Here is a 14,464-nt window from a genome sequence, read left to right as displayed (position 1 = left end):
TTTTCATAAAAAGCTGATTTTTAAAAGTTACCCACACCAAGATTTTAAAAAATAAAAAGAAGCTTCCACTTTATAGATTAAAAAATCCACATTTTAAAAACTGGCATTGTAATTAAATTAGGACACTTAAATTGACAATACTACTAGAGAGGTTATGATTAAATTGATACTTCTATACATTGCTGATGGCAATATAAACTAGTAAAACTTTTGGGAAGCAATTTAACAACACATTCTGAAAATAAAAATATTCGAATCCTTTGACCCACTCCTGGGAATTTATCTAGGGCAACAATCCAAATGAAAGAAAAAGCTAGATGTCTGTACATGACAAATGTCATATCTCCAATGGCTACTGCACCCCCCAAAAAGTATGCCTCCTGACAATAGGGTAATGAATAATCACCTGATAAAATGATTAATTCACCTTATGGTACATTAGTTTGATGCTGTACCATACAAATATTAAAAACTGCAACTGAAAATTATACCAACATGGAAAAATGTTTCGTGTAAATTTAATGATAAAACAAGCATAAAAAAATCACACCTCTGCTATGATTACAATAAAAGATGTTCACGTATGAGCAAGGACTTGGGAGAAAACATGAGTCAAGGAACAAAGATGATGTGATGAGGTAGCAGGATTATAGAGGATTTACACAAGATTTAAATCTTTAATTTAAGGTCCTCCCTTCAGACAAATATCAAACACAGAAAAATAAAATATACAAGGATGATAAAGCTTATCCCTCATTCCTCCCTCCCTTAATCACATTCTTCTCAAATGAGTTAAAATTGAGCTCCCTTTAGGTGGCATTTGTCTCTTAAAAGACTCAGACTTGTTGCGGAACTCTCCAATCCTCTATCCAATCCGGGGAGCCAGGGGTGAGGGGGATGGGAGGGCACACAACAGAACAGCGTTCCCAGGAAGTGACAGGAGAGGGTAGAGTCGGATGAAGGCAGCTGCACCATCCCACAGGGAGGGGGGCGGGGGTGGAAGGGACGCTACCTGTTTGCCCATCCGCGCCCCATCCACAAGAATACACTTCTCCTTTATCCGTCAGGAACAGACTGTGGTCCTGACCGCAGGCGACCTATCACACAAACAGAGGTGAGGTTGGTGAGAAGGAATCCTTGGAAGCCGGTGTCCTGGTCCAAGTGCCCGAAGCCGGGCACCACTCCCCACCGCTCCTGAGTGCCAAGGGGGCTGGGCCGGTAGGCTGTCCTGCTCTGCTCCACATCTGACTCTTTCTCATTCCAGCGCAGCCCAGCTTGTGTCTCCTACTCCCCTGAAACTGCTCTTGCTAAAAAAAAGAACAGTGCCAGGTGTCCTAAGGAGCAAAGCCGAGAGCTCCTCCACCCGACGCCACCTGAGGAACCGCTCCCTCCTCCGTAAGCCTCTCCCCACCCCCCAACAGTGTCCCATCTTTGTCACTAGCTCAGCCTCCACTTCGGACCCTTCAGGGCTGGAATCCTCCGCTGAGGTCTGCCCTCTGCCCTCCTAGCTCTGCACGCTTCCTGGGAGATGGCACCCACCCCCACGGCTTCTGCTGCCACCGCCACGCGGTCATCTCCAGTCTCAACCACTCTGCTGAGTCCCACACCTACTGTGCTAACTGCCTAATGAAAAGCACCATTTAGCAAACATTCCTTACGCCAGGCACTGAGCTAAGTCAAAGACCAAGGCCACCCAGTAAGAAACCGAATCTCAGAGAAGTTTGGTAACTTGCCCCAAGTCACCCAGTTAACATGTGGACAAGCAGGGACTTGAACTCGCATCAAGGTGGCTCTGAAGCCTGGGCAAGATGCACACTGCACTCCACTGCCACCCTGAAAACAAATCCCCTCGCCACCTCCCCCTCACCTCCCCTGCTCCGGGACTCTGCCATCGGGCCAAGGACATCAGCGCCACCCATCTGCCTGCGGAGTCACACTCGGCTCCTTCTAGCTCCCTCCCTGCCCATCGAATCAAGCCTCGAATCTGGTCAATTCTCCTTACGTCTCCTCACCTGTCCCTTCTCCCCACAGCGTCCCACCTGGACTTCACCTCCTCCCTCAACTTTATTCCATGGCCAAAGTTATCTTCTCAAACAGATTGTGACTTGGCTGTCACTCGCCCTGCTTAGAACCTTTGGCAGCCCCTGACCACCAAGAGGACGCAGTCTAAACTCCTTAATGAGGTGTACAAGACCCCGCATCGTCCCCTCTCAACCCGTCTTCCAGCCGGTTCCACCCCGCCCCACCGCAGGCAGGCACACCACACTCCAGCCACACTGCACGCTCTCGGCACCACCAAGCCTTCAGGCTGCTCCTTCTGCCATAAAACCTTTCCTACCACCCACCCCGGTCCAGCTGGTCAGCTCCTCGGCTACCTCCTCCGTGACGCTGTCTCTCCTCCCACTCCACGCCTGGTAGACGTACCTGTTCTCCTTCTGGTGCTTTCGGTAGACACTCATTTACATATTTAAGCATTTATGTATCTACCATATGCCAGGCACTGTACCCAAGCATGGGTACAAGATAAAGCAGCCTGGAACACACACAGTCCTCATATACTCTGAGACAGCTAGTTTTTATAACCTGCCTCTCCCACTGGAGTGTTACCCGCCCTCCCCAATTTTTACTAAACTTTGTATCCCCACAAGGTAGCGTAAATCCTGGCCTATAGTAGGCAGGCAATATTTACTAAAATAATTTATTAATTCAGAAAATCCCCCTAACAATTTGCCATCACCTCACCCAACATTCACCCTTTCAAAATCACCCCCTGGGGCGGAACCAGTGGTTCTCAGCCCACGTCTCTTACCTGGACCACCTGTCCATCGAAGTCCTGCATCCTATGGACTTTGTGACTTTCGCTACAGCCAGGAGCAATTTGGGGAGAACCAAAAGATATGGTCATGATAAGCACTATGCGATTCTGGCCCCTCCCGTCACCCCAACTAGCAGCCTCCCCACACACATAGCAACGCTAGGGAAACTCTCAAGGTCAAATATAAGGAAGAGGTAGGTCTGGGCATTAAAGTAAAATGAAACAAAATCCTTTGGTGATTTTAATACGCTGCAGATTTCTGACTGGTGTTTAGACCTACCAGCGTAATGTGAGGAACTAGAGGGAAATTTTTTTAAAGACTAGAGGAATTTTTAAGTTAATCAATTTGGTGAAAATAACAAACAAAATCAAAGAAGTTCCACGCATCACAGTCAACGCTCACACGCCCTCCCTCCCACCTGCACCGGAAAGATACTCTCCACAGCCTTCCAGTGAGTTCTCACTGCTCCTCTCCAGCATGAGGAACCTCGAGTTTTACTGCTCTGTGGGTCTATCACATCATAATCACTCAGGGGGTGTTTAATGCTTGACACAATTTGGGGAAGGGGTAGTCCTTTCGGGAACTCACCTGTAAACTTCATTTTCGACCACTTTTCTTCCACACTGCCCGTAAGAATTGTTCCCCATGCTGAAGACTAAAGGATAACACCGCCAGTTAAATGCTCTGCAAGTTCATGGAGTCCTCAAATGTCAGGACTGGAGGGGGTCTCAGAAGCGGTCCTAGCCCGACCACTCATCCTAGCTGCCCCTTGGCTTCCTTCTCCAACATTCCCAGCCTCTGCAGGCACCCCCCGCAGGTGTGCTGGGGTCCAGACTGCCCGCGAAGGCCTGGGCCACTGTTGCCGTGTCTTCCGTCTCCCCGCCCGGGCCCTGGTTGCGCTTCTCAGGAATTCCACAGTGTGAGGCGAGCACACTCCGTGAAAGGCCTCAGCAGCCCCCATTCCCTGTACTTGTCACTGGGCTGCCCTCAATGCCAAGCCCCCTCTTTGAAGAGTTCCTAACACCACCTTCGCCTTTTCCTACAAAGCACACTTAGCCAAAAAAAATGAAATTTGAGGGCTTCCCTGGTGGCGCAGTGGTTGAGAATCTGCCTGCTAATGCAGGGGACACGGGTTCGAGCCCTGGTCTGGGAAGATCCCACATGCCGCGGAGCAACTGGGCCCGTGAGCCACAATTACTGAGCCTGCGCATCTGGAGCCTGTGCTCCGCAACAAGAGAGGCCGCGATAGTGAGAGGCCCGCGCGCCGTGATGAAGAGTGGCCCCCGCTTGCCACAACTAGAGAAAGCCCTTGCACAGAAACGAAGACCCAACACAGTCAAAAATAAATAAAATAAATAAATTTAAAAAAAAAAAAAAAAAAAAAAAACTTCTTAAAAAAAAAAAAAAATGAAATTTGAAAACGTTAGTCAAGTTGACCTTCGCCTGGAAACAAATGCTCTTCTGGAGAGCGCCGGGGTGAGCCAGGAGCCTGGACCGTGGAAGCCCCCCACCTGGAAGCAGTGTCAGCAAACGGGCTGCTTTCAGTACAAGGGAAAAAGCCATCTACACCCATGGTCGGCTTGGTGGCTCCACGGCTAAGGAGCAGGGCGCCGAAGTAAGGCTGCTTGCTGTGCGCCATCACGCTTACAAATACCTGGGGTTTTCCAAGAACCACAGAGGGCAGAGAACACGGAAGAGTTAGCAAGGGCTGCCCAACACAGCTCTCCTGAAACCATCCTACCGACTTGCTTGGGAAATGCCAACAGCTTCACTAACTAGATGTGGCTCAAGTGAACAAGCCACTTCAGGCCCAACAGCAGGAAAGCGGTCCCCACTCTCGCATCACCTCCTTCGCTGTCTGTCAGAACGAGAGAGTGGGCTCTGCCACAGGAGACTTGCAGCACCTGCGTCTCCTGAGGTCTGTCCAGTGGCAGTGGGACGGGCGAGGGCTCCAAAACATACTCATATCCCCTCGCTGAAACGAAAAGGACAAGGTGCACATACATTACACTGCCTGAGAGAGTACATTGGTGGCAGAGCTAAGACGAGAACTCCAGCCCCACTCCCAGCCCTTGGCCTCCATCACATGTTGGGTTATTGAAAAGCACACTTATTAAAGAAATCTGTTCCCACGTCATTTAACACCTTCTGGATTTTTTTTTTCACACCCCCTGCAGTGGAAGGACGGAGTCGCAACCACTGGACCACCAGGAAAGTGCCACCTTCTGGATTTTTAAGGAAAGGAAAAGTATTTTCTTCCTGCAATACCCACTAGAATTTCTAGTAAAGTGAAGAACAGCATATACGGTATGATACCACTTAGATTAAAAGGAAGTAAAAAGAATACATAGATGCATGTGCTTGCATATACATAAAATCTCTCTAGAAGGATATTCTGGAAACTGTTGACACAGGTTGTCTTCAGGGAGAAAAACCGTGTGGCTGGGAGGACAGAGGTGGAAAGCAGACTTTTCTCCATATATTCAACTGCGTCTTTAGGATTCTGAGGTATGCAAGTATGTTATCTATTCAAAAAAGAAAATTTTAATATTTAAATAAGCAAGAAAGGGAGAAAGTGTTTTAGAAGGCACTCTAAAGAAGAACATTATTGCTCTTCATAATCCTACTGGAGAAGCCAGAATGGTTTATATAGGGAATTCCTATGGTAGGTTTTAAATGATGAGCTTCAGAATATTTTTAATGGAGGCTGGAGTTAACGAGAAGAACTGCAAACACACTGGCTCTCAACCCACTCCCCACTAACGACCCCTCTCTCTTCCCCTATGAACCTCATGTTTAAAAACATTTTGTCCTGGGGACTTCCCTGGCGTTCCAGTGGTTAAGACTCCGTGCTTCCACTGCAGGGGGCGCAGGTTCGACCCCTGGTTGGGGAACTAAGATTCCTCATGCCACATGGCACAGCCAAAAAATTTAAAAATTAAAAAAATGAAAATGAAATCATTTTGTCTACCAAATATATGGCCTTATTATTATGCTTGCCTGTTAGTATTTTTAGTGACTGATATAATTTTCAAACAGAGCTTCTGATCAGCATGGAATAACAAATTTATCACAATAAGATGATGTAATTCTAAGCAAAACCAAAGACGCTGGACAATGCTGTTAGTGTATACAGACTTATTAGCTGCAAAAATACAGTACTTTAAAATACTAAAACCTTACATCTCCTATTACTATCTTCACTGACCCCCTAAGGGCCTGGGAAGCAGTAAATACATAAATTTAAAGGGAATCTGAAGTGTTACGGCTCCTTTTTAAAATAAATAAATAAATAAATAAATGGAATCTGGCTCCACATCCAACTACCAACTGACAGGAAATACAGAGGACAGAGGATCATGTTAAACAGCACCACAGGGATGCATTCAGCAAACTCCAGACTGGAAACTTCTACAGGATAATCAACATGATTTCTTCAATAAATAAATATCAAGCAGAAAAAGACTGACACAAACTCAAAAGTGTTTTAAAAGTCTTATCAACCAATTGCAATGTCCAGACCTTATCTGGACCTTGATTCGAATAAATTTTTTAAAATAAAATAAAAACCTAATGACATTCATGAGACAACTAGCAATTTAAACACTGGAGGGGAGTTCCCTGGTAGTCTAGTGGTTAGGATTTGGCACTTTCACTGCTGTAGCCCAGGTTCAATCCCTGGTTGGGTAACTGAGATCCTGCAAGCCGCGCAGCACAGCCAAAAAGAGAAAAAAGTTAAAAATAAAAGAAAATAAAATAAACACTGGATATCTGATATTAAAAGATTATATTGGGACTTCCCTGGGGGCACAGTGGTTAAGAATCAGCCTGCCAATGCAGGGGACACGGGTTCAAGCCCTGGTCCAGGAAGATCCCACATGCTGCAGAGCAACTAAGCCCGTGCGCCACAACTACTGAGCCCGCGCGCCTAGGGCCCGTGCTCCGCAACGAGAAGCCACCACAATGAGAAGCCCTTGCACCGCAACGAAGAGTAGCCCCCACTCGCCACAACTAGAGAAAGCCCGTGCGCAGCAACAAAGACCCAACACAGCCAAAAATAAATAAATAAATAAATAAATTTATATAAAAAAAGAAAAAAATGGTCCACATCAAAAAAATCTTTAGGGCTTCCCTGGTGGCGCAGTGGTTGAGATTCTGCCTGCCAATGCAGGGGACACGGGTTCGAGCCCTGGTCTGGGAAGATCCCACATGCCGCGGCACAACTAGGCCCGTGAGCCACAACTACTGAGCCTGCGCATCTGGAGCCTGTGCTCCGCAACAAGAGAGGCCGCGATAGTGAGAGGCCCGCGCACTGCGATGAAGAGTGGCCCCCGCTTGCCGCAACTAGAGAAAGCCCTTGCACAGAAACAAAGACCCAACACAGCCAAAAATAAATAAATAAATTAATAAATGATAAAAATAAAGGAATTCCTTTAAAAAAATAAATAAATAAAAAGATTATTTTGTTATTTTTAGGTGTGATAATGATGTCGTGTTTATTTTTTTTAATAGTCCTTAATTTTTTTAGATATGTACTGAAATATTTAAGAAAAAATCAATAACGTTAAGATTTGCTTCAAATTTGTTGAGGGGGACAGTGGGGGAAATGAATAAAACATGACTGGCATGAGTTGATAATTGCTGCAGCTGATGGCAGTACATGGGATGCCCTATACTCTTCTGCCCATTTCTGTATATAATAAAAGGTGTAAAAAATGTAATGTGGTGTCTTACACAGCGAACAAAGACTTCAATGCTAATTTATAGGGATGCCGTATACTCTTCTGCCCATTTCTGTATATAATAAAAGGTGTAAAAAAATGTAATGTGGCGTCTTACACAGCGAACAAAGACTTCAATGCTAATTTATAAAACAATACTGATACAAAATTAAGTGAAAAAAGGCAGAAAACAAAACATATGCTGTAATCAATTATATTTTTAACATATTTGCATATGAATGGGGAACAGGAAAAAATGGGGAAAAAGTCTTGTCCAGTATATTTCTGGGTAATTTTCCCTTTATTTTTAAAAATGTTTCTTATCGTACTTATATTGATGGCGAGCATCTACTTTTTAAAATGTCATTATAAATCATTTCTAACATTTTTACAATTCAAGTTTCAAATATCTGGAATCAAACCTCCATCTTAAGGATTTCACTGAATTTTTTCCCTAGACCATATTCTAAGCACTGTAGAATATTTCAAGTGATCTCCAAGCTAGGAAAGAAAGGTCATCTCTTTGGGGCCAAAAAAGAACACCTTTACTGGGACTTCCCTGGTGGCACAGTGGTTAAGACTCCACGCTCCCAATGCAGGGGCTCAGGTTCGATCCCTGGTCAGGGAACTAGATCCCACATGCATGCCGCAACTAAGAGTTCACATGCCACAAGTAAGGAGCCCTCAAGCCGCAACTAAGACCCGGCACAACCAAATAAATAAATAAATAAAGTTAAAAAAAAAAGAACACCTTTACTTACCAGCAAACGCCTCTCTGCCTAAAGGTTCAATGTTATTACCAAACAAGCTAAAAAATAATCCCATCTAGATGGTTTCAAACAACATCCCTTTAAAGACTCCATCTATTCTGTTGTTATGGTTTGGTTTATGAAATCATACTCTTAAAAATCAAAGGGTGGGGCTTCCCTGGTGGCGCAGTGGTTAAGAATCCGCCTGCCAATGCAGGGGACATGGGTTCAAGCCCTGGTTCGGGAAGATCCCACATGCCGCGGAGCAACTAAGCCCATGCGCCACAGCTACTGTGCCTGCGCTCCAGAGCCCGCAAGCCACAACTCCTGAAGCCCGGGTGCTTAGAGCCCGTGCTCTGCAACATGAGAAGCCACCGCAAAGAGAAGCCCGCGCAACACAACGAAGAGTAGCCCCCACTCACCGCAACTAGAGAAAGCCCGTGCACAGCACCGAAGACCCAATGCAGCCAAAAATAAATAAATAAGATAAATACATTAAAAAAAAAAAAAAGGGTGCTTTTTCAGACCAATCACAGCAGAGAGAAACCAAGGTGAGAACGCTCACTTTTATCTTTCCGGCTCCTGTGAAATCCAAGCTGAGAATCTTTGTTGAGCCCCATACCCCAAACTTTCGTAACATCCTTGGTTTTAGAGGACAGCAATGTGAATCCATAGCCACAGGCAGCAGATGAAATCTGGAAAAAAAATTCCCATAAAGCATTGACTGATTTGTGACATCAAGTTTTCCCAGCAATAAATGACAGGTTGTTTATCCATTCCAAGAACACACACTATTACTATAGCAACTAACATTTATTGGACGTTTACTATGTGTTAAGGGCTTGATATGTACTATCTCGTTTAATCTTCACAATCACCCAATGGTCTAAGTATCAAATCATCCCCATTCACCAAGACACAGTCTCACAGAGTAGTTAAGTGGAAGACTACCTTATTTTGAATCTTGGCAAGACCACAGGGTTTACAACTGGTAGACCCTTACCAGCTGTGTGACTTGAGATACACTGCTTAACTTCTGTGTCTGTTTCCCTCTATTTAAAACAGAGATAACAACAGTGTCTCTCTTATTGGGTAGCTGTGAGGACTAAATGAGTTAACGTAGTTAAAACCCTTAAAGTAGGGACTTCCTTGGTGGTCCAATGGCTAAGACTCAGTGCTCCCAATGCAGAGGGCCCGGGTTCGAGCCCTGGTCAGAGAACTAGATCCCACATGCCGCAACGAAGATCCCACATGCTGCAGTGAAGATCCCGCGTGCCGCAACTGAGACCCAGTGCAGCCAAATAGATAAATATTTTTTTAAAAAAACCTTAGGGGCTTCCCTGGTGGCGCAGTGGTTGAGAGTCTGCCTGCCAATGCAGGGGACACGGGTTCCAGCCCTGGTCTGGGAAGATCCCACATGCCGCGGAGCAACTGGGCCCGTGAGCCACAATTACTGAGCCTGCGCATCTGGAGCCTGTGCTCCGCAACAAGAGAGGCCGCGATAGTGAGAGGCCCGCGCACCGCGATGAAGAGTGGCCTCCGCTTGCCGCAACTAGAGAAAGCCCTCGCACAGAAACGAAGACCCAACACAGCCATAAAAAAAAATAAAAAATAAAAAACCTTAAATAGTACCTAACTTAATGTAAGAGCTATATAAAGTATTTATTATTATTGGTGGTGGTAGTAGTATTTGGTAGTTAAGGAAATCAAGGCTCCTAGAAGATTAAGTAGCCTGCCTAATACAGTCTCACAGCTAGTAAGTGGAAGCGGTCTGATTGCAGAGTGCATGTTCTTTACCCTTATGCTACACTGTTATACTCTCAAACCACCACTGCCATGAAGAAGAATTAGTATTACAGCTACCGTGAATATAACACATTGACAGGGCCAGTGTGTTTGCTGGGTGTTTTACCCACACTGTTATCAATCCCCACATTCACTGATCAGATGAGGAAACTGAGGCTTCAGTGGGGCTGGAAGCAAACCAAAGGCAGCCTGGTTTTAGAGTCAACCCCCTTTCCATAATACCCAGAGTGGCCTGAGGCAGTCCTGGTTTACACCTGATGTCCCAAGGTTCACTCTCAAGCAAATGATGACAAATTACATGGTCACCCTGATGATCCCCCACTATCTCTTGGTTGTTTACAGTTTACCAAAGGCCTATGTAGTCAGTCTCAGAGACTACATGTAAATCTAACCTAATCCTGATGAAAATGCCAGCTTTCCACTGATAATGAACAAACGTGAGGTTTTTCTTTTTTTTTTTTTAACTCCAGCATTTCTTGAAGGAAGCGAGCTAAATACTTCTTTTAAACTTGATGACTTGTTTAATCAAGTCATCCAAAAGTTATATATCTCTCCTTCTGCCTTGTGACATTTTCCCTCGTAACATTCACATGGAAGGTACATAAATGTACATTTGTATTAGGAAACAAACAAACAAACAAACAAACAAAACCCCTCAGTTCTCCGGCCTTCTGGAACGGCTCCACCTCCACAGAAATGACCCAGTGGGGAGGGAGGAGCCAGCCCCTGACCAAACAGCAGGAAACATAAAAAAGTGAGTCCAAAACTGATGCCCAGCACACTACGATTATTCTCACCTGTTTACTCAACATTCAACAAGTATTTGGGAAGCACCTACTGTATTATTAAATCTGCTAACATGTGAAAAGGCTTTGAACAATACCTGACACAGAGTCAGCATTAAGCAATGTTTTTTATAATATGCCACAAGGGGACTTTCCAACTATGGTGGTGTGAAGAGGTTAGCAAATCTCTCCCCAAACAACAAGTATAAAACTGGAGAAAACTGCAAAAAACAAACCCACAACCATTTCAGGGCTCCAGAAGTCAATCAAAGGCAAATGAATCAAGAAGTTACTCATGAAGGGCTGCTAGAACTACAGGCAAGAGTATCAGGGATTTGTAGACCTCTTGTCCTGGGCTGCTCCATCTACCCCAGCTCAGTCAGCACAGAAGTTAGAAAAGGGCAGAGCTGGCCATGAAACCATCAGCTTTGTTGCCAGAAAGGACAAACTTAATTTGGGGTAGAGGGTGAAAAGTCACGTGCCACAGCAAACTCAGCAGGACACAAACAAGGAAGATCCACAATTCAGCGAGCCTGAGGTTGCAATCCTGACTAGGGTAAGAGGAGAGGCAGACCAGCCAGAAATTTAATGGGAAGATCCTAGAAATGAGAGAGCCATGGAAGGCTCTCCACACAAGCATGGCTGACTGAGAAACTGCACAAAGGAGCTCCCAGCGGAAAGAAAAGCTGAGGCAGACTTGAGATCAGGCTGAACTTTCAATGTGGTTCCCAAACCACACACAGAATCAAAGGTGAAGGAGAGAAACCTTATAAGCTCAAGGTGTCTGAGCACAGCCTCTGCCCAAATCACTGGCTGACCACAAAGGTATGCAGATAAGGGGCAACCCTGAAGAAGCCTGGCTAAAAAAAAAAAAGGCAGTGCGGGGAGGGGAAGGGAGCTAGGATGGGGAACAAAACAAAAACCCCAAGCAAAGACACTGGTGTCAGGGGCCACGCAGAGCAGGGGAGACTGACTCCCTAAATTACAGAAAAGTTACCCCACCTCCAAAAAAACAAAAACAAAGAACTCAAGGAAGATAATATCAGAATCCAAAGTTGTTATATCCAAGAGCCCAGTTTTCAGTAAACAAGTACAAGACATGCAAAGAAACAAGAAAGTGTGACCTATACTGAGGGAGGAAAGCAGCCAAGAGAAATTAAGTGGACCAAGATGTTGGATTTGTGAACTATTGTTTGAACTACCGTTCAAAGAATATTTTAAAACCATATTTAAAGAACTAAAGAAAAATATGACAACAATGACCCAACAAATATGGAATCTGAATACAGAAATAAAAACATTAAAAGCCTAAACGGTGGGGCTTCCCTGGTGGCGCAGTGGTTGAGAGTCTGCCTGCCAATGCAGGGGACACGGGTTCGAGCCCTGGTCTGGGAAGATCCCACATGCCGCGGAGCAAATGGGCCCGTGAGCCACAACTGCTGAGCCTGCGCGTCTGGAGCCTGTGCTCCGCAACAAGAGGCCGCGACAGTGAGAGGCCCGCGCACCGCGATGAAGAGTGGCCCCCGCTTGCCGCAGCTAGGGAGGGCCCTCGCACAGAAACGAAGACCCAACACACCCAAAAATAAATAAGTAAAGTTACATCTGTTTAAAAAAAAAAAAAAAAAAAAGCCTAAATGGAAATTCTAGGGTTGTAAAGTATAATAACCAAATTTTAAAATTCACTATATAGGCTCAACAGCAGATTTGAGATGGCAGAAGAAAGAATCAGTTAAGTTGAAAAAAATATCAATAGAAATTATTCATTCTGAAGAACAGGAAAAAAAAAGAAACATTGGAAAAAAAAAAGAACAGTGCCTCAGAGACCTGAAACATAACATCAAGTATATCAGCACCTACATAACAGGAGTCCCAGAAGGGCAAGAGAGAAAGAAAGAGGCAGAAAAAAATACTCAAGTAATGGCAGAAAACTTACCAAATTTTATTAAAAAACCCATAAGTCTAACAGATTAAACTTGCTCATCAGTTAAACTTTTGAAATACAAAGAGAAAATTTTGAAAGCATCAAAAGAAAATGGATTCATCAAGTACAAGGGAACAACAATAAGATTAACAGTTAACTTCTCATTAGAAACAATGGAGACCAGAGTAGAAGGACACACTCAAAGTGCTGAAGGACAAAAACTGTCAACCAAGAATTCTATATCCAGCAAAACTATCGTTTAAAAAAAATATGCAGATGAAACAAAGACATTCCCAAAGACTGAGAGAATTCACTGCTAGCAGACCTGCTTTAAGAAGTACTAAGAGGACTTCCCTGGTGGTGCAGTGGTTAAGAATCCACCTGCCAATGCAGGGGACACGGGTTTGAGCCCTGGTCCGGGAAGATCCCACATGCCGCAGAGCAACTAAGCCCGTGAGCCACAACTACTGAGCCTGCACTCTAGAGCACTAAGAGAAGCCACCTCAATGAGAAGCCTGCGCACTGCAGCGAAGAGTAGCCCCCACTCTCTGCAACTAGAGAAAGCCCGCACACAGCAACGAAGACCCAATGCAGCCAAAAATAAATAAATAAAATAAATTAATTTAAAAAAAAAAAAACAGAAGTACTAAGAAATTCTTCTGGCTAAAAGGAAATGACAACAGATGGTAACTAAAAGTCACAAGAAATGAAGAACATCAGTGGAAATAATTATAAAGATAAATATAAAACACTGCATAAACAAATTTTCTTTCTTTTCCCCTCTTAAATGATTTAAAAGAAAACTGCATAAAATAATAATTATAAAATTGTATTCTTGGGCTTAAAACGTGTAAAGGTGTAATATATATCACAATAACCACACAAAGGAGAGAAGAGGAAATGGGCTTGTGTTGCAACAAAGTTGCTATAGTCTTTCAGAATTAGGTCACTATTAACCTAAAATAGATTATGATAAATTATATATTATAATCCCAAGACCAACCGCTAAAAAAACAAAAACTCAAAAAGCATATTAAAACACCTGACAAAGGAATTTAAAAGGTCCAACAGAAAAATACCTATTTAACACAAAAGAAGGCAGCAAAGGAAAAACCGACAAACAAAAAAGACATACAGAAACAAACAGCGAAATGGCAGATGCAATCCAACCATGTTAGTAATTACATTAAAAGGACATGGTGCTTCCCTGGTGGCGCAGTGGTTAAGAATCCGCCTGCCAATGCAGGGGACATGGGTTCGAGCCCTGGTCCGGGAAGATCCCACATGCCGCAGAGCAACTAAGCCCGTGCGCCACAACTACTGAGCCTGCGCTCTAGAGCCTGCGAGGTACAACTACTGAAGCCCATGCACCTAGAGCCCGTGCTCCGCAATGAGAAGCCACCACAATGAGAAGCCTGCACACTGCAACGAAAAGTAGCCCCCGCTCACTGCAACTAGAGAAAGCCCGCGCGCAGCAACAAAGACCCAACACAGCCAAAAATAAAAAATAAATTAATTTTTTTAAAAAAGGACATGGATTGACAATCAAAAAATAGGCAGAGGGGGCTTCCCTGGTGGCGCAGTGGTTGAGAGTCTGCCTGCTAGTGCAGGGGACACGGGTTCGAGCCCTGGCCTGGGAAGATCCCATATGCCGCGGAGCGGCTGG

General features: G+C 44.6%; 1 protein-coding gene across 5 annotated transcripts in view; it reads right to left on the bottom strand.

Annotated features, from left to right (window-relative positions):
* The window catches only part of RCC1L (RCC1 like), a 43,660-nt gene that overhangs the window by 23,024 nt on the left and 6,172 nt on the right, over positions 1-14,464 (bottom strand). For 4 of the 5 annotated variants that reach the window (XM_057530194.1, XM_057530193.1, XM_057530195.1 and 1 more), the window contains exons 2-6: positions 8,852-8,981; positions 4,663-4,791; positions 3,405-3,471; positions 2,810-2,861; positions 1,013-1,097 (exon numbers count right to left, since the gene is read on the bottom strand). In XM_057530194.1, coding sequence (XP_057386177.1) covers positions 1,013-1,097; positions 2,810-2,861; positions 3,405-3,471; positions 4,663-4,791; positions 8,852-8,981 — 463 coding nt within the window. The remainder of the gene's footprint in view (positions 1-1,012; positions 1,098-2,809; positions 2,862-3,404; positions 3,472-4,662; positions 4,792-8,851; positions 8,982-14,464) is intronic. The other variant, XM_057530197.1, reaches the window with a different exon arrangement.

This window comes from Balaenoptera acutorostrata, chromosome 15, assembly GCF_949987535.1.
Source record: "Balaenoptera acutorostrata chromosome 15, mBalAcu1.1, whole genome shotgun sequence".
Lineage (NCBI taxonomy): Eukaryota > Metazoa > Chordata > Mammalia > Artiodactyla > Balaenopteridae > Balaenoptera > Balaenoptera acutorostrata.
The sequence above is the reverse complement of the archived record's forward strand: the minus strand, read 5'-3'. Positions and strand labels throughout refer to the sequence as shown.